The sequence below is a fragment of the Notolepis coatsorum genome (genome assembly GCF_963971535.1).
Source record: "Notolepis coatsorum genome assembly, chromosome: 17".
NCBI classification, from domain to species: domain Eukaryota; kingdom Metazoa; phylum Chordata; class Actinopteri; order Aulopiformes; family Paralepididae; genus Notolepis; species Notolepis coatsorum.
In genome coordinates, this window is record NC_140181.1 from 104309886 (window position 1) to 104327920 (window position 18035).

General features: G+C 41.1%; 1 protein-coding gene and 1 long non-coding RNA gene across 3 annotated transcripts in view; one reads left to right on the plus strand and one right to left on the minus strand.

Annotated features, from left to right (window-relative positions):
• cacna1fa (calcium channel, voltage-dependent, L type, alpha 1F subunit a) overlaps nt 1-18035 on the plus strand; it is a gene marked incomplete at its 3' end in the record, with an annotated part of 242326 nt that overhangs the window by 64628 nt on the left and 159663 nt on the right. Inside the window, 1 exon segment of the mRNA XM_084333608.1 lies at nt 863-1009. Coding sequence (XP_084189734.1) covers nt 863-1009 — 147 coding nt within the window.
• On the minus strand, nt 1458-9510 carry LOC311244579. Of its 2 annotated transcripts, XR_014620707.1 has the most exons (4): nt 9374-9510; nt 7861-7924; nt 7063-7185; nt 1458-6848 (listed from the first exon to the last, which is right to left on the minus strand). It is a non-coding gene; the product is annotated as an uncharacterized lncRNA (long non-coding RNA). The 2 variants fall into 2 exon arrangements; XR_014620706.1 differs by lacking the exon at nt 7063-7185.

Consider the following 18035-nt stretch of genomic DNA (forward strand, 5'->3'; position numbering starts at 1 on the left):
TTTAGATGAGGGAACGGGTACATACGCACACAATACGCGACCACTGATGGATCCGTAGGGCTTGGATAAGCCCTATGGACCCAACTCTTTAGATGAGGGAACGGGTACATATGCATACAATACGTGACCACTGATGGATCCATGGGGCTTGGATAAGCCCTATGGTCTGACCACTAATAAAAACGTAACTACACTAACGTTATAAGAGCTTAGAGCTAACATTGCTACCTACTGTACAAGTGCATTGGTTTAGTGCATTTCCTACTTCCGGTTGCTACTGAACGGACATGTCTGTGCGGACCTGTTCTCCCAAACTGGTCAGCAAATGACTGTTCATTTTTACGTTATTTTTTAAACATTGATCTTAACTGATCACTGACTTTATTGCTTTTATCGTCTATGTTTATCGTCTGTTTGTGTACAGCACTTTGAGCTACATGACATGTATGAAAGGTGCTTTATAAATACTTACTTACTTACTTACTTACTTACTTACTTTTACTTTAGATACTTAAGTACACGCAATAGCAAATACTTCGCTACTTTTACTTAAAGGAACACGCCAACATTTTGGGAAATGAGCTTACAGTCTTCTAAAGAGAGAGACAAGAAGATAGATACCTCTATATACCACCTCTCGCGAAGGCTAACCGGTCATGTCCGCTTCCATTCATTGTGCTAAGCTAGGCTAACGTGCAGCCAGATAGCTTTCTACTGAACGCACGGAGAGGAAACTGGTGGACTTTTACTTTGACCAGAGTACTAATTTCTCTACTTTTACTTGAGTAAAGGAACCGTGAACTTGTTCCACCGCTGGCATTAACCCCTTGGTGACGTGTGGTGCTGTGTGTCTGAACTCCAGGGGGACCTTCGTGGTCTACAAAGACGGAGACATGAACCATCCCATGGTGCGAGAGAGGATCTGGGAGAACAGTGACTTCAACTTTGACAACGTGCTGATGGGGATGCTGGCTCTCTTCACCGTCTCCACATTTGAAGGCTGGCCTCAGTAAGTGGATGGAGTATGGGATGAGTGAGAGAGAGAGCTGGATGGAGTAGGGGATGAGTGAGAGAGAGAGAGAGCTGGATGGAGTAGGGGATGAGTGAGAGAGAGAGAGAGAGCTGGATGGAGTAGGGGATGAGTGAGAGAGAGAGAGAGAGAGCTGGATGGAGTAGGGGATGAGTGAGAGAGAGCTGGATGGAGTAGGGGATGAGCAAGAGAGAGCAAGATGGAGTAGGGGATGAGAGAGAGAGCTGGATGGAGTAGGGGATGAGAGAGAGCAGGATGGAGAGTAGGGGATGAGCGAGAGAGAGCTGGATGGAGTAGAGTGTAGACAAATAACATGAAGCAGAACACAGAAAATAAATAGATACAAATGAATCAAAACTGAATTTATTACACAATTACAAGAACAATAAAACAATACAAAATAATAGTACTAATATTGTGGGTAATCTATCTGAATACAGTTAAGCGGATTCTTATTGCTCCTATTTACAAACTATAAAAGAAAATATTTGAGAAGAAAATAGGTGTGGCATTTGTAATTAAAATAAATTTAAAAAAGGATAATAAAATGAATAAAAATACCAATAACTAAAAGGGCACTCAAGATGCCCACCCATGTGGGTAACGGCAGCTATGTACACTTTACAATGAACATTTGTTATTCGGTTATATTTCATCCCTGCCATGAAAGTAACTCCTCTGCCTGCATCTCCTTGGAACCACTGTCTGCGCATTCACTGACACTGGAACGTGCATTTATGAAACATAATGTCACACCTGATAATGCACCATATCCAATTCTACAGCTGCTATTTGTCTCTTAAATTAGCATTTGTGTTTGACTTGTAGTCTCCTTCCCTGGAGACCATGTAGAATAGTGTAGTGACAATGTGTGCTCTGCCCAGACATTCTGCCCAGATAATCATATGTTTGGACCTTATGGTGTTCTTGTTCTGTTCTTGACTTATTGTTATGTTTTCTTCTTGACTTGTTTAAAGAAGATCTGTACGGCCCATGGGGACATTAACGTGTGTTGTCGGGCCCTATAAATAAATTTGATTTGATTTGATTTATGATCAGCCATCTTGTTTGGCTGGGGGAAGAAACGCTGATTACAGGAGTCTAGGTGCCCTTGTGCGTTTGTTTAATCTCAATATTGATTTCAATGGACTATGATGGAAATTAATTCAAATAAAATATTTGTTGAGAAACTAGAATTCAGGGCATTGGCCTGCTGTCAGCCTATGTGCAAAGTTTCATCCATCTGTAAGGGCCATAGCTGGTGCGGACAGACAGACAGCGTGCAGGTGTAATAATAGTAGTAATATTGTTGAGTAACCTAATCTGAATGGAGTTAAAAATGGAAAATCTAATAAAAATGGAAGACCTCTGTCCCTGGTAGACGTTTAGACCCAAGTTCACATTCAGACAGTTCCAAAGTGATGTGGAGTCAGCATTTAATGTTTGCAAGATCGCAGTGAATTTTGATATTATGAATCAGTGATTAATGTAGTTCTCGAAAGAGGGACACTTGTTTTTCTTCCAGAGACTAAAGCCATTCCCACGAGCGCTTTTCCTTGGACGTGAACATGCCGTCAAACGCAATAGTAACATCTCTCAACCTGGCTTCCTGCAAGTGTTCGACAATCTGTGAATACTTCCTGCAGTTCACATCCATCCTCAAGTCTCCGTCTATCCCGGAGGTCAGCATCTTACAACACACCTCTACAAAACTGGCCAACATCACCTCAACGATCTGGACTGTTAGCTCAAAACTCTCTGCGTCAGTCTGCACGGTGAGCCTGTCAAAAACAAGGTCCTTTTCTACCTCCACGTCGTCAAACAGACGCGTGCTTCCTTCTACCATGTCTCGTCCGTCCTCTTGCCATTCCATCAGCTTGGAGATGAGAGTTTGGTACCGTAGCGCATTTCCATCTCCAGTAGGTTTTCCTAAGATGTGAGGGATTTCCAGAGAGGATCGATGATGAGCTTGGAAACGAGACCCAGAGCTCTGCAGCCTGCTTTCAAATGCTGAACCTCCAAATCTGCAGTAGCTGTTCCCAAGAATCCATGGTTCATCACATGGTTACTGGTGTATTCAACTAACTCGTCACAGATGCTGTAAACTTCTGCTGCGTCCTTAAACAATCCACTGATGCCATTTTCTCTGGTCGCAGTCAACGGGATGTCCTCAAACTATCCTCTATCTGTCAAAAAGTCTCTGAAGTGAACAGGTTTACCATCCATTGTACACACCTGTTTTTTGGCAAACTCACAAATTCCTCACCAAAAGCTCTGTTCTAGAGACTACTTCTGGCACCCCATTGTTCATGTGGAGAGCAAACTTTGATCCAGAAATCAACTTCTCCAAAAGCTCAAGGGTCATCTTAGACTGGTGAGCCAAACCACTCATTCACTTTAGAAACCTTCATCTGCTGAGTGGGACTGAGGTTCCCGTATTCCTTTACCAACCCTGGCAGGATTTCAGATTTGTATTTGTCAAGGATTTGTTTGAAGTCCTTGTCTGTTCCTGTGCCATCGCTGAAGATATCTGCTAGTCTGTGAAATATCTCCCTCTGTGGTGTGGTCCCTTCATTCGTAACGATGTCATGAATAATCTTTCTGCAAATGTCTACTTGTCTCTCTGGGTGTGATGCTCCGTCTTCACCCCGGCAGTATGTGTGGTCAGAGTCTGGTGTTTTGTCGGCAGAACCGTGTTCTTGGAAAGGCCTGGCTGAATCAAGAGAGGTCACTGTACTTGTGTATTGTGATTCTGTCTCCATGCTCCAATAGTGCCGATTCACTGTACATGTGTATTGTGATTCTGTCTCCATGCTCCGATAGTGCCGATCAGACGGTTTAGTCACACAAACATCTGAATCTTGGACTGGTCTTTGCCAGTATGCATCAGCAGAGCTTTGTGTACTGTGGCTGCCACATTGTTCTTCACAGCCTTGTTTGACTGCCTTTGCAGTGTATTTCAAAGGTAATGGAAACACTATGTTTTCATTCCCATACGTCCTTCCCAGTCTATTACGCACCACTGCTCGCACTTGCTTTTCAAGATCAGAGATAAACGCATTACGCCTGTGGTTTTGTGAACTGAGATCAAAGTTATAATCTAGGATTATATAGAGATTCACAGATAAATAGTAATTGTATTTGATACCCATATATGGGTTAATGAATTTATTATCTGTAATGAATTTAGCAATCTCAGCCACAATGCCCCTGGTCAGTAAAGATGAGTCAAGTTTTGATTTCACTTCCGGTTTTACAACAAGCTCCAAACCTATTCTCTCACAAAGAGGGAACCGCTTTTTCAGATATGTCTTGGTCCACCTATTTCCATTAGCCACTATGCGGCTTTCTTTCTCCGTCTCCATGTCCAACCTTCGTTTTTTCAAAACCTCTTTCAGTCTAGTGATTTCTGGCCCAGGCGGTGTTGTTTGAGGAGTGCTTTCTGGCGGTGTTGTTTGAGGAGCATTTCTTCTCACACTATTCATTGGAACGGGAGTGTTAAGACATTGTTCCTTTTCTGAGACACTATGAAACTTGTGTAATCTATTGTAAATTGTAACAGAATTTGTCTTAATGTGTTTAGCTAGTTCTGTTTTCCCACTTTGCAGATCAAGATCAAAATTGTGCTCCAGGATTTCATGGACAATCTGCCAAACTGATCCAGCTAAGCCCTTAGCAAACGTGGCAATTTCATTCACTACCCCATTGGTCAATAAGCACAAACTTAGTTTGTCTATTTTACGGCTTTCAACTGCATGAAGATTGAGCCCAATCTCACGACAGAAGGGGTAGGGTTCCATTCTTGTTTGTGTCCTGGTTAAGGATGGTTGTGAATCTGAATAAGCCGCCTCCTCCTTGATCAGTTGTGAATCTAAATAAGCCGCCTCCTCCTTGATCAGTTGTGAATCTAAATAAGCCGCCTCCTCCTTGATCAGTTGTGAATCTAAATAAGCCGCCTCCTCCTTGATCAGTTGTGAATCTAAATAAGCCTCCTCCTTAATCGTAGGAAGTTCAAAAACCTCTCTCGCCCTTGGCCCAGTTATACCAATCACTCGCTTTGCTTTACGCCAAGCTTGTAAACGGAAGTTTTTTCGTTGCTGATGATTGTGAAAACGTATGTTAAAATTGTTTTCTAGAATCTCTGTGAAAAACATGTGACCCTTGATCATTTGTGTGGCAAATTTAGAAATCTCAATTACAACACCATATGTCATTAGCTGGGGATCAAGACTCTGCTTCCTCCCAGATCCCACATTGAAATCTAGACCTGCTTTCCTGCAATGGACATATGGGTCACAATTACCTTCAGACATCGAGAGGATTTCTTTGGAGCGAGCAGAACGACGACTCCACAACATTTTCTGTTTTGTTTTCGCTTTTTGGACATAGTCATGATTGCTGGCCGTCTCTGTATCCATGTACACATCTGTGTCTGTCTCCTCAGAAAACAGTTCTGAAACTTGTTCATTTGTGTAATACCGCCTTTGTTTAAAATCTGAGGCAACACGCTGATCCTCTTTGTGACTTTCATCAGAAGTATTAGACAATAGGGGAAGGACAGCGGGGGCTTCACAAGAAATTGATATCTCATCATCTTCCTTTTTTACATGGAGTAATCTGGGCCCCGTCTCTGTTGCCATGGTTGTTTCTGAGGAGCATCTCATTTCTGAGCTCCGAGTTTCTTCCTGATTATTCCTTAGATCTAACTGCCTTCCTGTAATTGCATTTAGTCTTTGATGACTGGGGGCCGTACACGCTTCCCCCTTACTCATGTTTGTTGGAATGTTCTCAAATGAAAGACTTTCCTTACGGAACGCATCTCTTAACTCTTGGAGACCTGAACTTAGCCTTTCTTCCTTTCCTAGAACCAGTCTTATTTTCTTTCTAGCATCCTGTGCTTTGGCTTCACCACTTTGGAGATCTAGATCAAAATTGTGCTCCAGCACATCGAAAACGATCTCATAGAAACTTCCGGACAACACTTTGGTGAAATCAAACAACTCATTCATCACACCCTTGGTTAACAAATCTAGATGCAGTTTGGGCTTGCCTTTCGGTCTGATTTCAAGATCCAGACCAATTTTTGCACAGAAAGGGTAGAGATCACAGTTGAGTTTTAGCTCTCTTGGTTTGTGGATTATTGCTTCACTATTCAGTTCTCCATTAGCGTCAGCCTTGATAAACTCTGAGATCAGGTTCACATCACCGTTTCTGCTGCCTTCTGCTGAGATTCCAGATTCCTCAGAGATTACCTGTGGCTCGCCATGCCACTCTCTGGCAAGACTCGATTCACTGCTCAATGTTAATGACGTCATTGGATCAGGAAGCACAAAGACTTCCTGCCTCTGCTTAAGGTCATTTTTCATGGTGTCCTTCATGACCGTTGCACTTTCGTGGACACATGTCGCAAACTCACCGCGCTGAATGTCATCATTGATGCCCAGATCAAAGTTGTATTCTAGGATTTCGCAAATGAAGTACCTCTCAGCTTTATTAGCTGCTTTAGCAAAGTCACATATATCAAGTACTATGCCATTTGTCAGCAGTTCCACATCCAGCTTTTCCTTTCGTTTGTGTGCAACATCAAAATCTAAACCTATTTGAGCACAGTCTGGGAAAGAGACCGCGCCTTCCTGAATGCGGCGCTCCCAAATGTACTCGTGGTCTATGCCGTCCGTGACTCCTTTTACTTCCAAACCTTGGCTGAGCAAGTTGACGTCCATCCCAACAGCATCCATCACTCAACTCCTTTGAAGAGTACTTCCTGTTGTCTCAGCTCCAGATGTCATCATCAGCTGCTCATAAGCAATTCAGTTGACTGGGAAGAGAAAAAAAGAAGAAAAGGACCGTCAGAAATGTTCAGAATTGGGAGCGCCAGGGCGCACCACGTACAGCACTGCGGTGCAACACGGCCGTCCCGAGTTCAACTCCCGGACCCGGCGACCTTTGCCAAATGTCTTCCCCCATCTATCCTCCCATACTTCCTCTCTCTCTCTACCGGACTGCCCAGAAAGAAACAATAAAATATCTACCAAGGCTGCTCGTGGTGGCGTCCAGCGTGCCGGCCCCATAATTAGTGTAACTGCTGCTGCTTGGATACCCTCACACACAGGATGATGAGGGGTTCAGCGTGTCCTTCACTCATATTAGATTCCCTTTTTATTTAAAAGAAAATTGTAATTACCATCACTGTCAATACCACCATGCAGTTGATAGATATATGAGCTCCATACAGGATGTTTTAAAGTGATGCACATAATCGCATAATTTAACCCTTGCACTGAGGAACCATATACGGTAACTCTGTTTTAAACATTGTTGGACAGTGCATGCATTTGCAGTCGTAAAGTCAAATCACTTTCAGTGTGCATGTGATATCAAGAAAAACTCTAGCATCCTCAACTATGATTGAATTACAACTCTCTAACTTAACCGTCTCCCTGTCATTTATAGAATAGAATAGAAATACTTTAATCATCCCGAGGGAAATTTGACACTACAAATCGCTCACAGTAAACATTTAGACAGAACAAAGTCACAAATAAGAATAACAAAACAAATTGCCTAAGAATAAGAATAGAATAGGCCTAAGAATAAGATAATAATAGAGTACGGACCGGGATTCACATTTCGTATGTTATGTATATACTTCTAGTATACATAACATACGAAATGTGAATCCCGGTCCGTACTCTATTTATTCTTCTTATTATTTATTTAGTTTATTCCGTTATGTATTTTTCTTGTTGCCTGTAAAGCGCCCTTGGGTTTCTTGAAATGCGCTATATGAATCCAAGTTGTTATTATTATTATTTACCACACACACTTACTCTGGCAGATGGGGAACCAGCTCCAATCATCACAACATCATGATGCTGCACCCGTGATGGACGTCTAACAAAGAGAGAGGGTGGAAAGAAAGTTTCATTTATTACACCAGAAACCGTCTAGTACACATGGAATTCACAGGGACATGTAGGCCTATGTCAACAATTGGGCATGTTCAGATTCTACTTCAAGTCTTTCCTGGAGTAAAATTTATAAAATATGCTGTTTTCTTTTCTTTTAATATAATCATCTATACACTGTATATTGCGATTACACTTTACGGTAACAATTTCACTCTGTTTAGATGCCAAACTTACTTTCGTTGTACTGTATTTGTGCAGTTTAATGACAATAAATTGGAATATATTCTAATCTGCTGCCTGCAAACAAACCTACGTTTTCATGGGGAAATGAAGATAATTTTGGCTTCCATCAAGAAGGTTTGAGCACTCAGATACTTTAAGGTATCAGATTTGATGGATATCCTGCCCCATTTTAAAGGGGAACTATCTTATAAATGGCCTTTTTGAGTGTTTAGCATTGTTTCCTAGCTATGTGAACTTATATTAATATGATCTATGTCTCAAAATTCTCATATTGGCGCATTCTTCCAATTCTCCTCTCACAATATTCACCCTCACTGAACTGAGTCATTTGAAAATGTGCGCGATATGTCAGAAAGACACCGCTGCATGTTAATGTTGAGATAGAAGATGAGCTCCACACAGTGGCTGGACCCTGACCAGGAGCCCACACAGCCTCTCTCTCCACACGGCTCAAGATCTTGAGGTAGAAAAATGCTGTTTTTGAGGACTTGATTAGAAATACAAAACAATGAATAAAAAAAATATATATATTACAGAGGTGTTCCATAGACTCACAGGAATTGTGTAAAAGTGCCCAAATAGTGAAAGAAATAGTAAAATAGTTCCCCTTTAAGTAGAAATTATAACGGTATAGTAAACTAATACCCCCCCCCCCCCTCCAACCAACCTCACCCAATGTAGTTTCTTCATCAAATGTATATACTCTCTTTTTAGACTATTTTTGTACTCATAAACAGTACTGTATATTTGTAGATCTGGTATGTCTAGATGTAGTACTATCTACCTGTATGTCATATATGTTATGAATTGAAAATGGGGGACCCTGATGTAAACAAGACTAAAGTCTTTCTCTGGTCTGCATCCCCTTAACAATTGTGTGTATTGAGCTGTACTGTATTGTACCCATTCTGCAATCTGTTAAGAATAGTTTTCAATCAATCAATCAAAACTCGGGACGGTCCGAGCTAGCACGAAACATTGAACCAATAACAAAGTAAATAATTCGAAACACAGAAACGGTGGCTTTATGCCACTACTGTTTTTAATGTAGGGCTAACCTAGCCACGGCTAACCATCATGGCTGCAGACAATGCAATCAGCCGAGCATCTTAGCTAACGGTAGCAAGCTACTGGCGTTAGCTACTGAAGATATACTCTTGAGACACAACATGTAATCATTGAAGCTTACCTCCAAATGCAATGTCTTTTTTGTATATAGTGCGTTCAACTTCACAACTTCTTATAACTTGTAATACCTTACATGTACTTTACACCAATGCTGTGAAACAGCTCTGCTACCAAAACATGATGACATATGAAGTTCCTTCTTCTTGTTTTTATTATGGCGGTTGGCAAACCGTTTTGCTGCATTACCGCCACCTACTGGAGTTTGAAGATTCAGTTGTTCGCAGATGCGCGGAACCCGAACGCAGAATTGCAAGTGTGTAAAAGACTACACGCTTCCCAGATACTATCGATTGAAAACTTTATTAACAGATTGCAGAATGGGTACAATACAGTACAGCTCAATACACACAATTGTTAAGGGGATGCAGGGGATACAAATGTCCTAACATAGTTGTACAGTAAATGACCATGTAAGGCTTTGTCAGTATTCCAATGTACAGTGTAAAATGTGTGTGTGTCCCCTACCCAACCCCCCCCCCCCCCCCACCTCCAATGTACAGCCCTCACCCACCCAACCCCACCCACCCAACCTCCTCCAATGTACAGTTTCTATGCCAAATGTATATACACTCTTTTTCTGGACACTTTTGTATCACAAACAGTACTGTATTTGCAAATCTGATATGTCATAAATGTATAGATGTAGCAGTACTGTCTATCTGTATGTCATGTATGTCATATATGTTATGATGAATTGAAAATGGGGGACCCTGATGTAAACAAGACGAAAGTCTTTCTCTGGTCTGCATCCCCTTAACAATTGTATGTACTGAGCTGTACTGTACTGTACCCATTCTGCAATCTGTTAATAAACTTTTCAATCAATCAATCAATCAATCAATCAGAGAAAGACTTCCGTCTTGTTTACATCAGGGTCCCCCATTTTCAATTCATCATAACATAATATGACACACACGACATACAGATAGACAGTACTGCTTACATCTATACATTTATGACATACCAGATTTACAAATACAGTACTGTTTTTGATACAAGAGTCTAAAAAAGAGAGTATATACATTTGACGAAGAAACTGTACATTGGATGAGGTTGGTAGGAGGGGTGGAGGGGGTTGGGTAGGCGGGGTGGGGTAACTGTACATTGGATTATCGACTAAACCTTTCTTGGTCCCAAGAAGAGGGTCTCGTGTATTATTGGGTTTAATAGGACATGTATTGTACATTGGAGGGGGTTGCGTTAGGACATTTACAGGGGCCAGTTTCGAATTGCAGTCTCTCGTAGGTGCTCTTTGAGAGTGGTTTTGAAAGTGGGTAGTGATTCACATTCCTTTACAGCTGTGGGTAGGGCGTTCCACATTGATGTGGCATAATTGCGAAACGTGTTTAGTCCCTTGTTTGAGCCGAATCTGGGTTTAACATAATTTGTGGAGCTCCCTCTGGTGTCTAGGTTAGGTTCCTCTGTGTCTCCGAGATCTCATGCAATTGAACTAACTGAATGGAAACTGTACAGAGACTACGATCATTCTGCTTCTAAAAGACAGCAGAGGGCCTTAGACGCCCAGTCAAAAGGGTTTTACTGTGGAATTTCTAAATAAATGCCTTTTACATTTCATGTAATATAAGATAGGAGAAAGATTGATCGATTGAAAATGTTATTAACAGATTGCAGAATGGGTACAATACAGTACAACTCAATACACACAATTGTTAAGGGGATGCAGACCAGAGAAAGACATTCGTCTTGTTTACATCAGGGTCCCCCATTTTCAATTCATCATAACATTTATGACATACATGACATACAGGTAGACAGTACTGTTACATCTAAACATTTATGACATACCAGATCTACAAATATACAGTACAAAAAGAGTCTAAAAAGAGGGGGAAGAAACTGTACATTGGAGGAGGTTGGGTAGGTGGGGGGGGGGGGACCTGTACATTGAGGTGGTTGGGGGGAAACTGTACAATGGAGGTGGTTGGGGGGAACTGTACATTGGAGGTGGTTGGGGGGGGGACTGTACATTGGAGGGGGTTGGGTAGGTGGGGGAAACTGTACATTGGAGGTGGTTGGGGGGGGACTGTACATTGGAGGGGGTTGGGTTTGGACATTTACAGGGGCCAGTTTCGAATTGCAGTCTCCCGTAGGTGCTCTTTGAGAGTAGTTTTGAAAGTGGGTAGTGATTCACATTCCTTTAAAGGATGAAGGGGGAGTAGGATGGCAATGGAAGAAAGGAGGAGAGGATTAAGAAAAAGTAGAATTGATTGATTGATTTATTGAACATTTTATTAACAGATTGCAGAATGGGTACAATACAGTACAGCTCAATACACACAATTGTTAACTCATTGACCGCCGGGGATTAGACGGGTCCCATTGTAGCTATGCCACGCTTTAAAGATAGGAGTGCGTCACCTTGTTTGTAGAGCTATATCTAGAGCTGCCGCAATTACCGCATTACCGCGGTATCGCGGTTACATCATGCCCACCGCAAGAGTAGGCTGAATACCGCATCACCGCTGTTTTTTTTATAATAATAATAAAGTACCCTCCTCTCGTTGGGCTTGCGGCTCTGCAGATATACCCTACTCCTCTATCGAGGTTCCCCTACTCCTCTATCGAGGTTCCAAGCGACCCTATTGGGTACCAGAAAAGTCACGTGAAACATTGCAGACCACTGATTGGTCAGAAGAGAGACGCGTCACACGTTGGATCAGAGCTCATCACAACACGGCTAATAACGTTAGCTTTAGCTCCCCGCCGGAGTGGACTACCATCGCTCCTCAGGAGTACTAAACGAGACATAATGATTTTACTGTCTGCAACGAATGTTATAATAAAAGCCCTTCGTTCTATACACTTGTCTGATTGAAAACTTTATTAACAGACCGCAGAATGGGACAACTCAGCACGCTCTGAGCAAAGAAAGGAACTGAGATATGAATTGAGTATTTCTTGCCTTGCTATGGTCCAGTAAATACGCGGATGTTATTGAACGTGTAACTATATAACGTTAATGCCACAAAACGAATGCCTTTATTATAAAGTAGTAACTTTATAATAATAATAATAAGAAAGGGTCGGGGGGGGTAACCACCCCTGCCCGCGACACCGAGTGAACGGCGCACGACCAGAGGGGAAACTTCGAATCCGTGTTTCACTTTCAATAACGAATGCGTGCTTGCCGAATCCCAAACAATATTCATGCTGCAAAGTCATCCTCTAAAGATAGACATTTAGACTAGAGGCAGGCTATATGCTATAAAGAGTAGACTACTAAAAAAAAATGCATTCAAACGTTTTTTTTAAAAAAAATTTGTGTGCGTGCGGTAATAACCGCGGCGGTAGGAAATATTTCGCAAATTTGTGCGGTAAGGAAAACATCAATACCGCGGCAGCTCTAGCTATATCTATATTCTAGCTATGGGGACAATACTATGGTAATTTGACAGTGACTTTCTTCCGTCCAAGATGCAAAAAAGAGATCATTTTTCCATGCATACGTCCGTGCGTTATCCCGTGGTGAATAGAAGTATAATTTCAAAGTGGTGTGGGGTCATTCCTGAAAGGCTGAGTTATAGCCTTATTAGTGTTGTCAAAAATATCGATTTTTCTATACATATCGATTCTGAATATTTAAAACCGTTTCATCAATACTAATTTCCAGCAATATCGATATTTAATTATTCATAAAAAATACAAATATTTTTTTTATTTTTGTATAAGGAAGTTGCATTGTTCATTTCAATACCTGTAATAGTACAGTAGTCCACACACATGTGCATTCAGTTACGTTGGAATATGACTAATACAAACAGTTCAGTTTGACAGGTACATGCAACAACAGTGTTTACATCTGTCTGCTTGAGAAAATACCATGTTCTGCAATAAAAATGATTGAAGTGAGATGAACAGACTGAACTTAATTTTATTAGATAAAACATGTTGACAAAGTTTTACTTTGCAGTTGAAAAAAGGTAATAAATTAAATTTGATAAAAAGAATTAAAAAAAAATCATATAATTTATGATGAATTGAAAATGGGGGACCATCATGTAAACAAGACAAAAGTCTTTCTCTGGTCTGCATCCCCTTAACAATTGTGTGTATTGAGCTGCACTGTATTGTACCCATTCTGCAATCTGTTAATACAATTAGCAATCAATCTGTTATGCTTAACACACAGTACTATTAACTTTACTTAATTTCTAAGATTATATCATTTAGTTATTTTTTATATGTGATCTAAAGATAAACAAAGGGTTTTAAAAGTGTTATATTTATCTTCTCTTATAGTACCAGAGAGAAGCTGAGGAGAATCAACCAGCAACAAAAGCAAAAAAAATATATATATATATTATATTTATATATTTTTTCTTTACATTTTAAGATTGAACCTTTTTCCCTGTGGTATCGAATATCGATACTTTTCAAGGTATCGAAGTTCGAAATTCCAGTATCGTGACAACACTAAGCCTTATACGTGAATTCTACTATAAACGTTGGTGTTTCTTGCCTGGACACGCTACTATTCCCAAATCAAATGTATATAATAGGTATTATGTTTCATCATGAATGCATTTCTGGGTAGTTTCTGATTCTTTGATTGCCAGTAACGGCATTCGTATTGGACACAAAAACGCTGATCAGCTGGATCGCTATAAAAACATTGCACGATCAAGCTAAAATTTACGTCTGATAGTCCTTACCTGTGATCGGGAGTATTCCAAAAATAATATTCCAGTTGTTTGATCACCATCTGGTCGGGGGGCGGCTGAGTGGCGCAGTGGGCAAGGCGCTCGCCACTAACGCAGGATATGCTGGTATCGAGCCCAGCTCTCGCCGTTGCTACCGGCTTGGCCAGTCGTTCATACTAACACAATTGGCAGTGTTAGAGGGTGGGAAAGCCGGTGGGTGGGGATTGGACGTTGTGGACAGCGACTCCTACAGGTCGGTTGGTGCGCCTGTACAGCAGAATCAGGAAGTATCGGGGGCAGCGTGAGCCTCCCACGCGTTACTCCTCGCCACTGAGAGATCGCGCTGTTCAGGTGAAAAGATGCGACAGCTGCCTCCTCGTGTACCGGAGGGGACACGTGATGCAAGGTTTGGTCCTCACTGCAGCCGACCAGTGGGAGGCATAGTCTAGCAACGTTCGAGACAGGGGAGGGGAGAATTGGCGAGGCGAAATTGGGATGGGAGAAAAATAGAAAATAAGGAGAAAAAGTGGATAAAAAAAACTAAAAACATATGGATCGGGACAGGGGAGGAGAGAATTGAAGGGAGAATTGGCGAGGCGAAATTGGGATGGGAGAAAAATAGAAAATAAGGAGAAAAAGTGGATAAAAAGACGCGCTTCAATGCAATCGGGAGAACCGCTCGACTCGCCCGACCCAGAAAACTGTGCCCGGAGCAGTGATGCCAGTAACTAGTTTCTTTATTAGTTGTCATACAGAATACTTTGCATGGAAGTAACTAGTTATTCTAATCTGATAACTTTTTTCAGTAAATAGTAATCTAACTTGTTACTTTTTACAAGCCAGTAATCTGATTAGTTACTTTTCCAAGTGGCTGTGCGTTACTATTTAGTTACTATCTCATAATGCTGATGATAAGAGAGCCAGGGGTACAGTCAGCTAGACCGGAGACATGAGAATAACAAACTATAATATCATGTTTTATATTACACAACGGTTTTACAATTTTATTTTTAATAAAAATTATATTATATACATTTTCTATTTTATTTCATTTGGGAACCACTGTCCTAGAGTGCCTGAGCAGTGGACAGCTGTGACCTTATATGGCCTGATGGCTGATGACGTCTCAGGATGACCTGTCTGTGTAGCCAATCATGATTTATGACATTATGCACTTTCAATAAAGCATTATTTAAAAGAAAAACTGTCATTCTTATGTTGTGGCAGCAGCAGGGACGACGACGACGACTTCGTAACCTAGTTACTTTCAAAGTATCAAGTAATCAGTAAAGTAACTAGATTACTTTTTAAAGGAGTAATTAGTAATCAGATTATTTTTACAAGTAATCTGTGGCATCACTGGCCCGGAGACATTTGAGTGTAACACAGGGTCTGGAACAGGGTTTACTGCACTCTTGCTACTGCCACCTGGGAGGATCTGGCCGGTACTGCACCCTCGGGGTCGCAGTATGCCTTCTAACGGCAACATATACGGGTCCCTGACATTGAATAGAATATTAAAATCGGGGAAAAAGGAAAAACTATCAAATAACATATATATACACGTGGTTGGAGTTCAAAGGATGGCGCCCAATAATGTATATAAACGTTGTTGGCGGGGAATGAGTTAAGGGGATGCAGACCAGAGAAAGACTTTCGTCTTGTTTACATCAGGGTCCCCCATTTTCAATTCATAATGACATACACAACATACAGTACTGTTACATTTGTGACATACAAGATATGCAAATATACAGTACTGTTAAACAAAGCTCCTAACAGAAAATATATACATACGAGGGGGAGGAAACTGTACATTAGGAGGGGGGGGGGGGGGGTTCGGGTTAATCAGATGGCGGTGGTAAGACAACGAGGAGGAGAATAAGTGATTTTTATTTTTTTCATCCCAATGTTAGTCGTTATGCCAATTCCCAATCCCCTTCCTGGTCGCTGCGCACCTACCCCCTACAGTCGGTCTGGGAGAGTGGAGGCTATCACATGCTTCCTCCGACACATGTGTAGCCAATCAACCGCTTCTTTTCACCTGGCAGCGTGGACTCTCACTGAGAGGGTGTAACGTGTGGAAGGATCACACTACCCCCCTTAGATCCTTTCCTCGCTGAGCAGGCGCCCCAACCGAACTGTAGGGGTCGCTGTTTACAATGACCAGGACCCACCCACCAGCTTTCCCACCCCTAACACTGCCAATTGTGTTAGTATGAACGACCAGCCAAGCTGGTAGCAACGCCGAGAGCTGGGCTCGAACCCAGCATCTCCTGCGTTAGTGGCGAGCGTCTTGCCCACTACACCACTTAGTCGCCCAGGAGAAGAAGTGATTTTAATATTTTCTGGGGCAACCAAGAATAGCAACTGTACCATATTGGTGTATGGTCTAAGCCAGGGGTCAGCAACCTTTTTGATATGGAGTGCCTGTTTGAAATATAGTTGTAACTAGTGTGCCTCAACAATATTCCATGCATCGTAATTTCTTTCTTCTCATAATCAGGTATTTTTTTTACATTATTACATCATTATTGTTATTATTAACAATATTATTATGATGGTTGTATCAACCCTAAATCTGAGTTGGGGGGGGGGGGATGCAATGCAGACAAACAGCTGCATACAGTGCGACCATTTCACTCACATTTGCCCATTCATTTTTGGACACATCACACACCATCGGTGTGTGTACTGTATGTGTGCTGTCATAGCTCCAACGACAGGCCTAATGGAGAACACCAGGATGTGAATGGAGGGTGAATGTGAGGTATATCGTGTAAATAAGTTTTGATTGATCCCAAGACTACACTGTTAAAAAAAAAAAAAAAAAAAAAAATTACCAGAATATTGAGTTCAGTTACTCTGCATTAAGGTTCAGTTTTCAATCCATAATAAGTTAACAGAAAAATAAGTACACAACCACATTATTTCAACCTAATAAAACTATGTTTATTGTCATTGTTTTAAGAACACAAGTTGACTTGGTAATACTCACATTTTGAGTAGAAAAAAATGGCTTTTAACATGTGCAATGTTCAATGAAATAGAAAAATAAATAATACAATTTGTTGATTAATCCCACTGGTCACAATGGTGACCGTAATAATGTATTTGTTATAAGGCTCTGCAAATGTTACTGAATGATGTAGCAATGTATTTCCAGCTAAATTGAAATAATAAACAAATAAAGGGTCTCAATTAAATATGTGGTAGTAAAAAGAACCTGTGGGAGGATTTCAACAAGATAAATGCAACAACAGTGCAAAATATTTCACTATAATATTTCAAAGCAAAGCAAAAAAATATATATATATATATATATATATAAATATTTTATTTTTTAATGCTGCCCCCTGTGCCTATGAAAATGCCCCCGCGTGCCTATGCAGGCACGTGTGCCTAGGGTTGCCTACCCCTGGTCTAAGCCTTAGGGGATGAGTGAGAGAGAGAGAGCTGGATGGAGTAGGGGATAAGAGAGCTGGATGGAGTAGGGGATGAGTGAGAGAGCAGGATGGAGTAGGAGATGAGAGAGAGCAGGCAAATAACATGAAGCAGAACACAGAAAATAAATAAATCAAAACTGAATTTATTACACAATTACAAGAATAACAACAATAAAACAATACAAAATAGTACTAATATTGTGGGTAATTTATCTGAATACAGTTAAGGATTCTTATTGCTGCTATTTACAAACTATAAAAGAAAATATTTGAGAAGAAAATAGGTGTGGCATTTGTAATAAAAATAAATTAAAAGGGTTAATAAAATGAATACAAATACCAATAACAACTAAAAGGGCACTCAAGATGCCCACCCATGTGGGTAACGTCAACTATGTACACTTTACAATGAACATTTGTTATTCGGTTATATTTCATCCCTGCCATGAAAGTAACTCCTCTGCCTGCATGTCCTTGGAACCACCGTCTGCGCATTCACTGACACTGGAACGTGCGTTTATGAAACATAATGTCACACCTGATAATGCACCACATC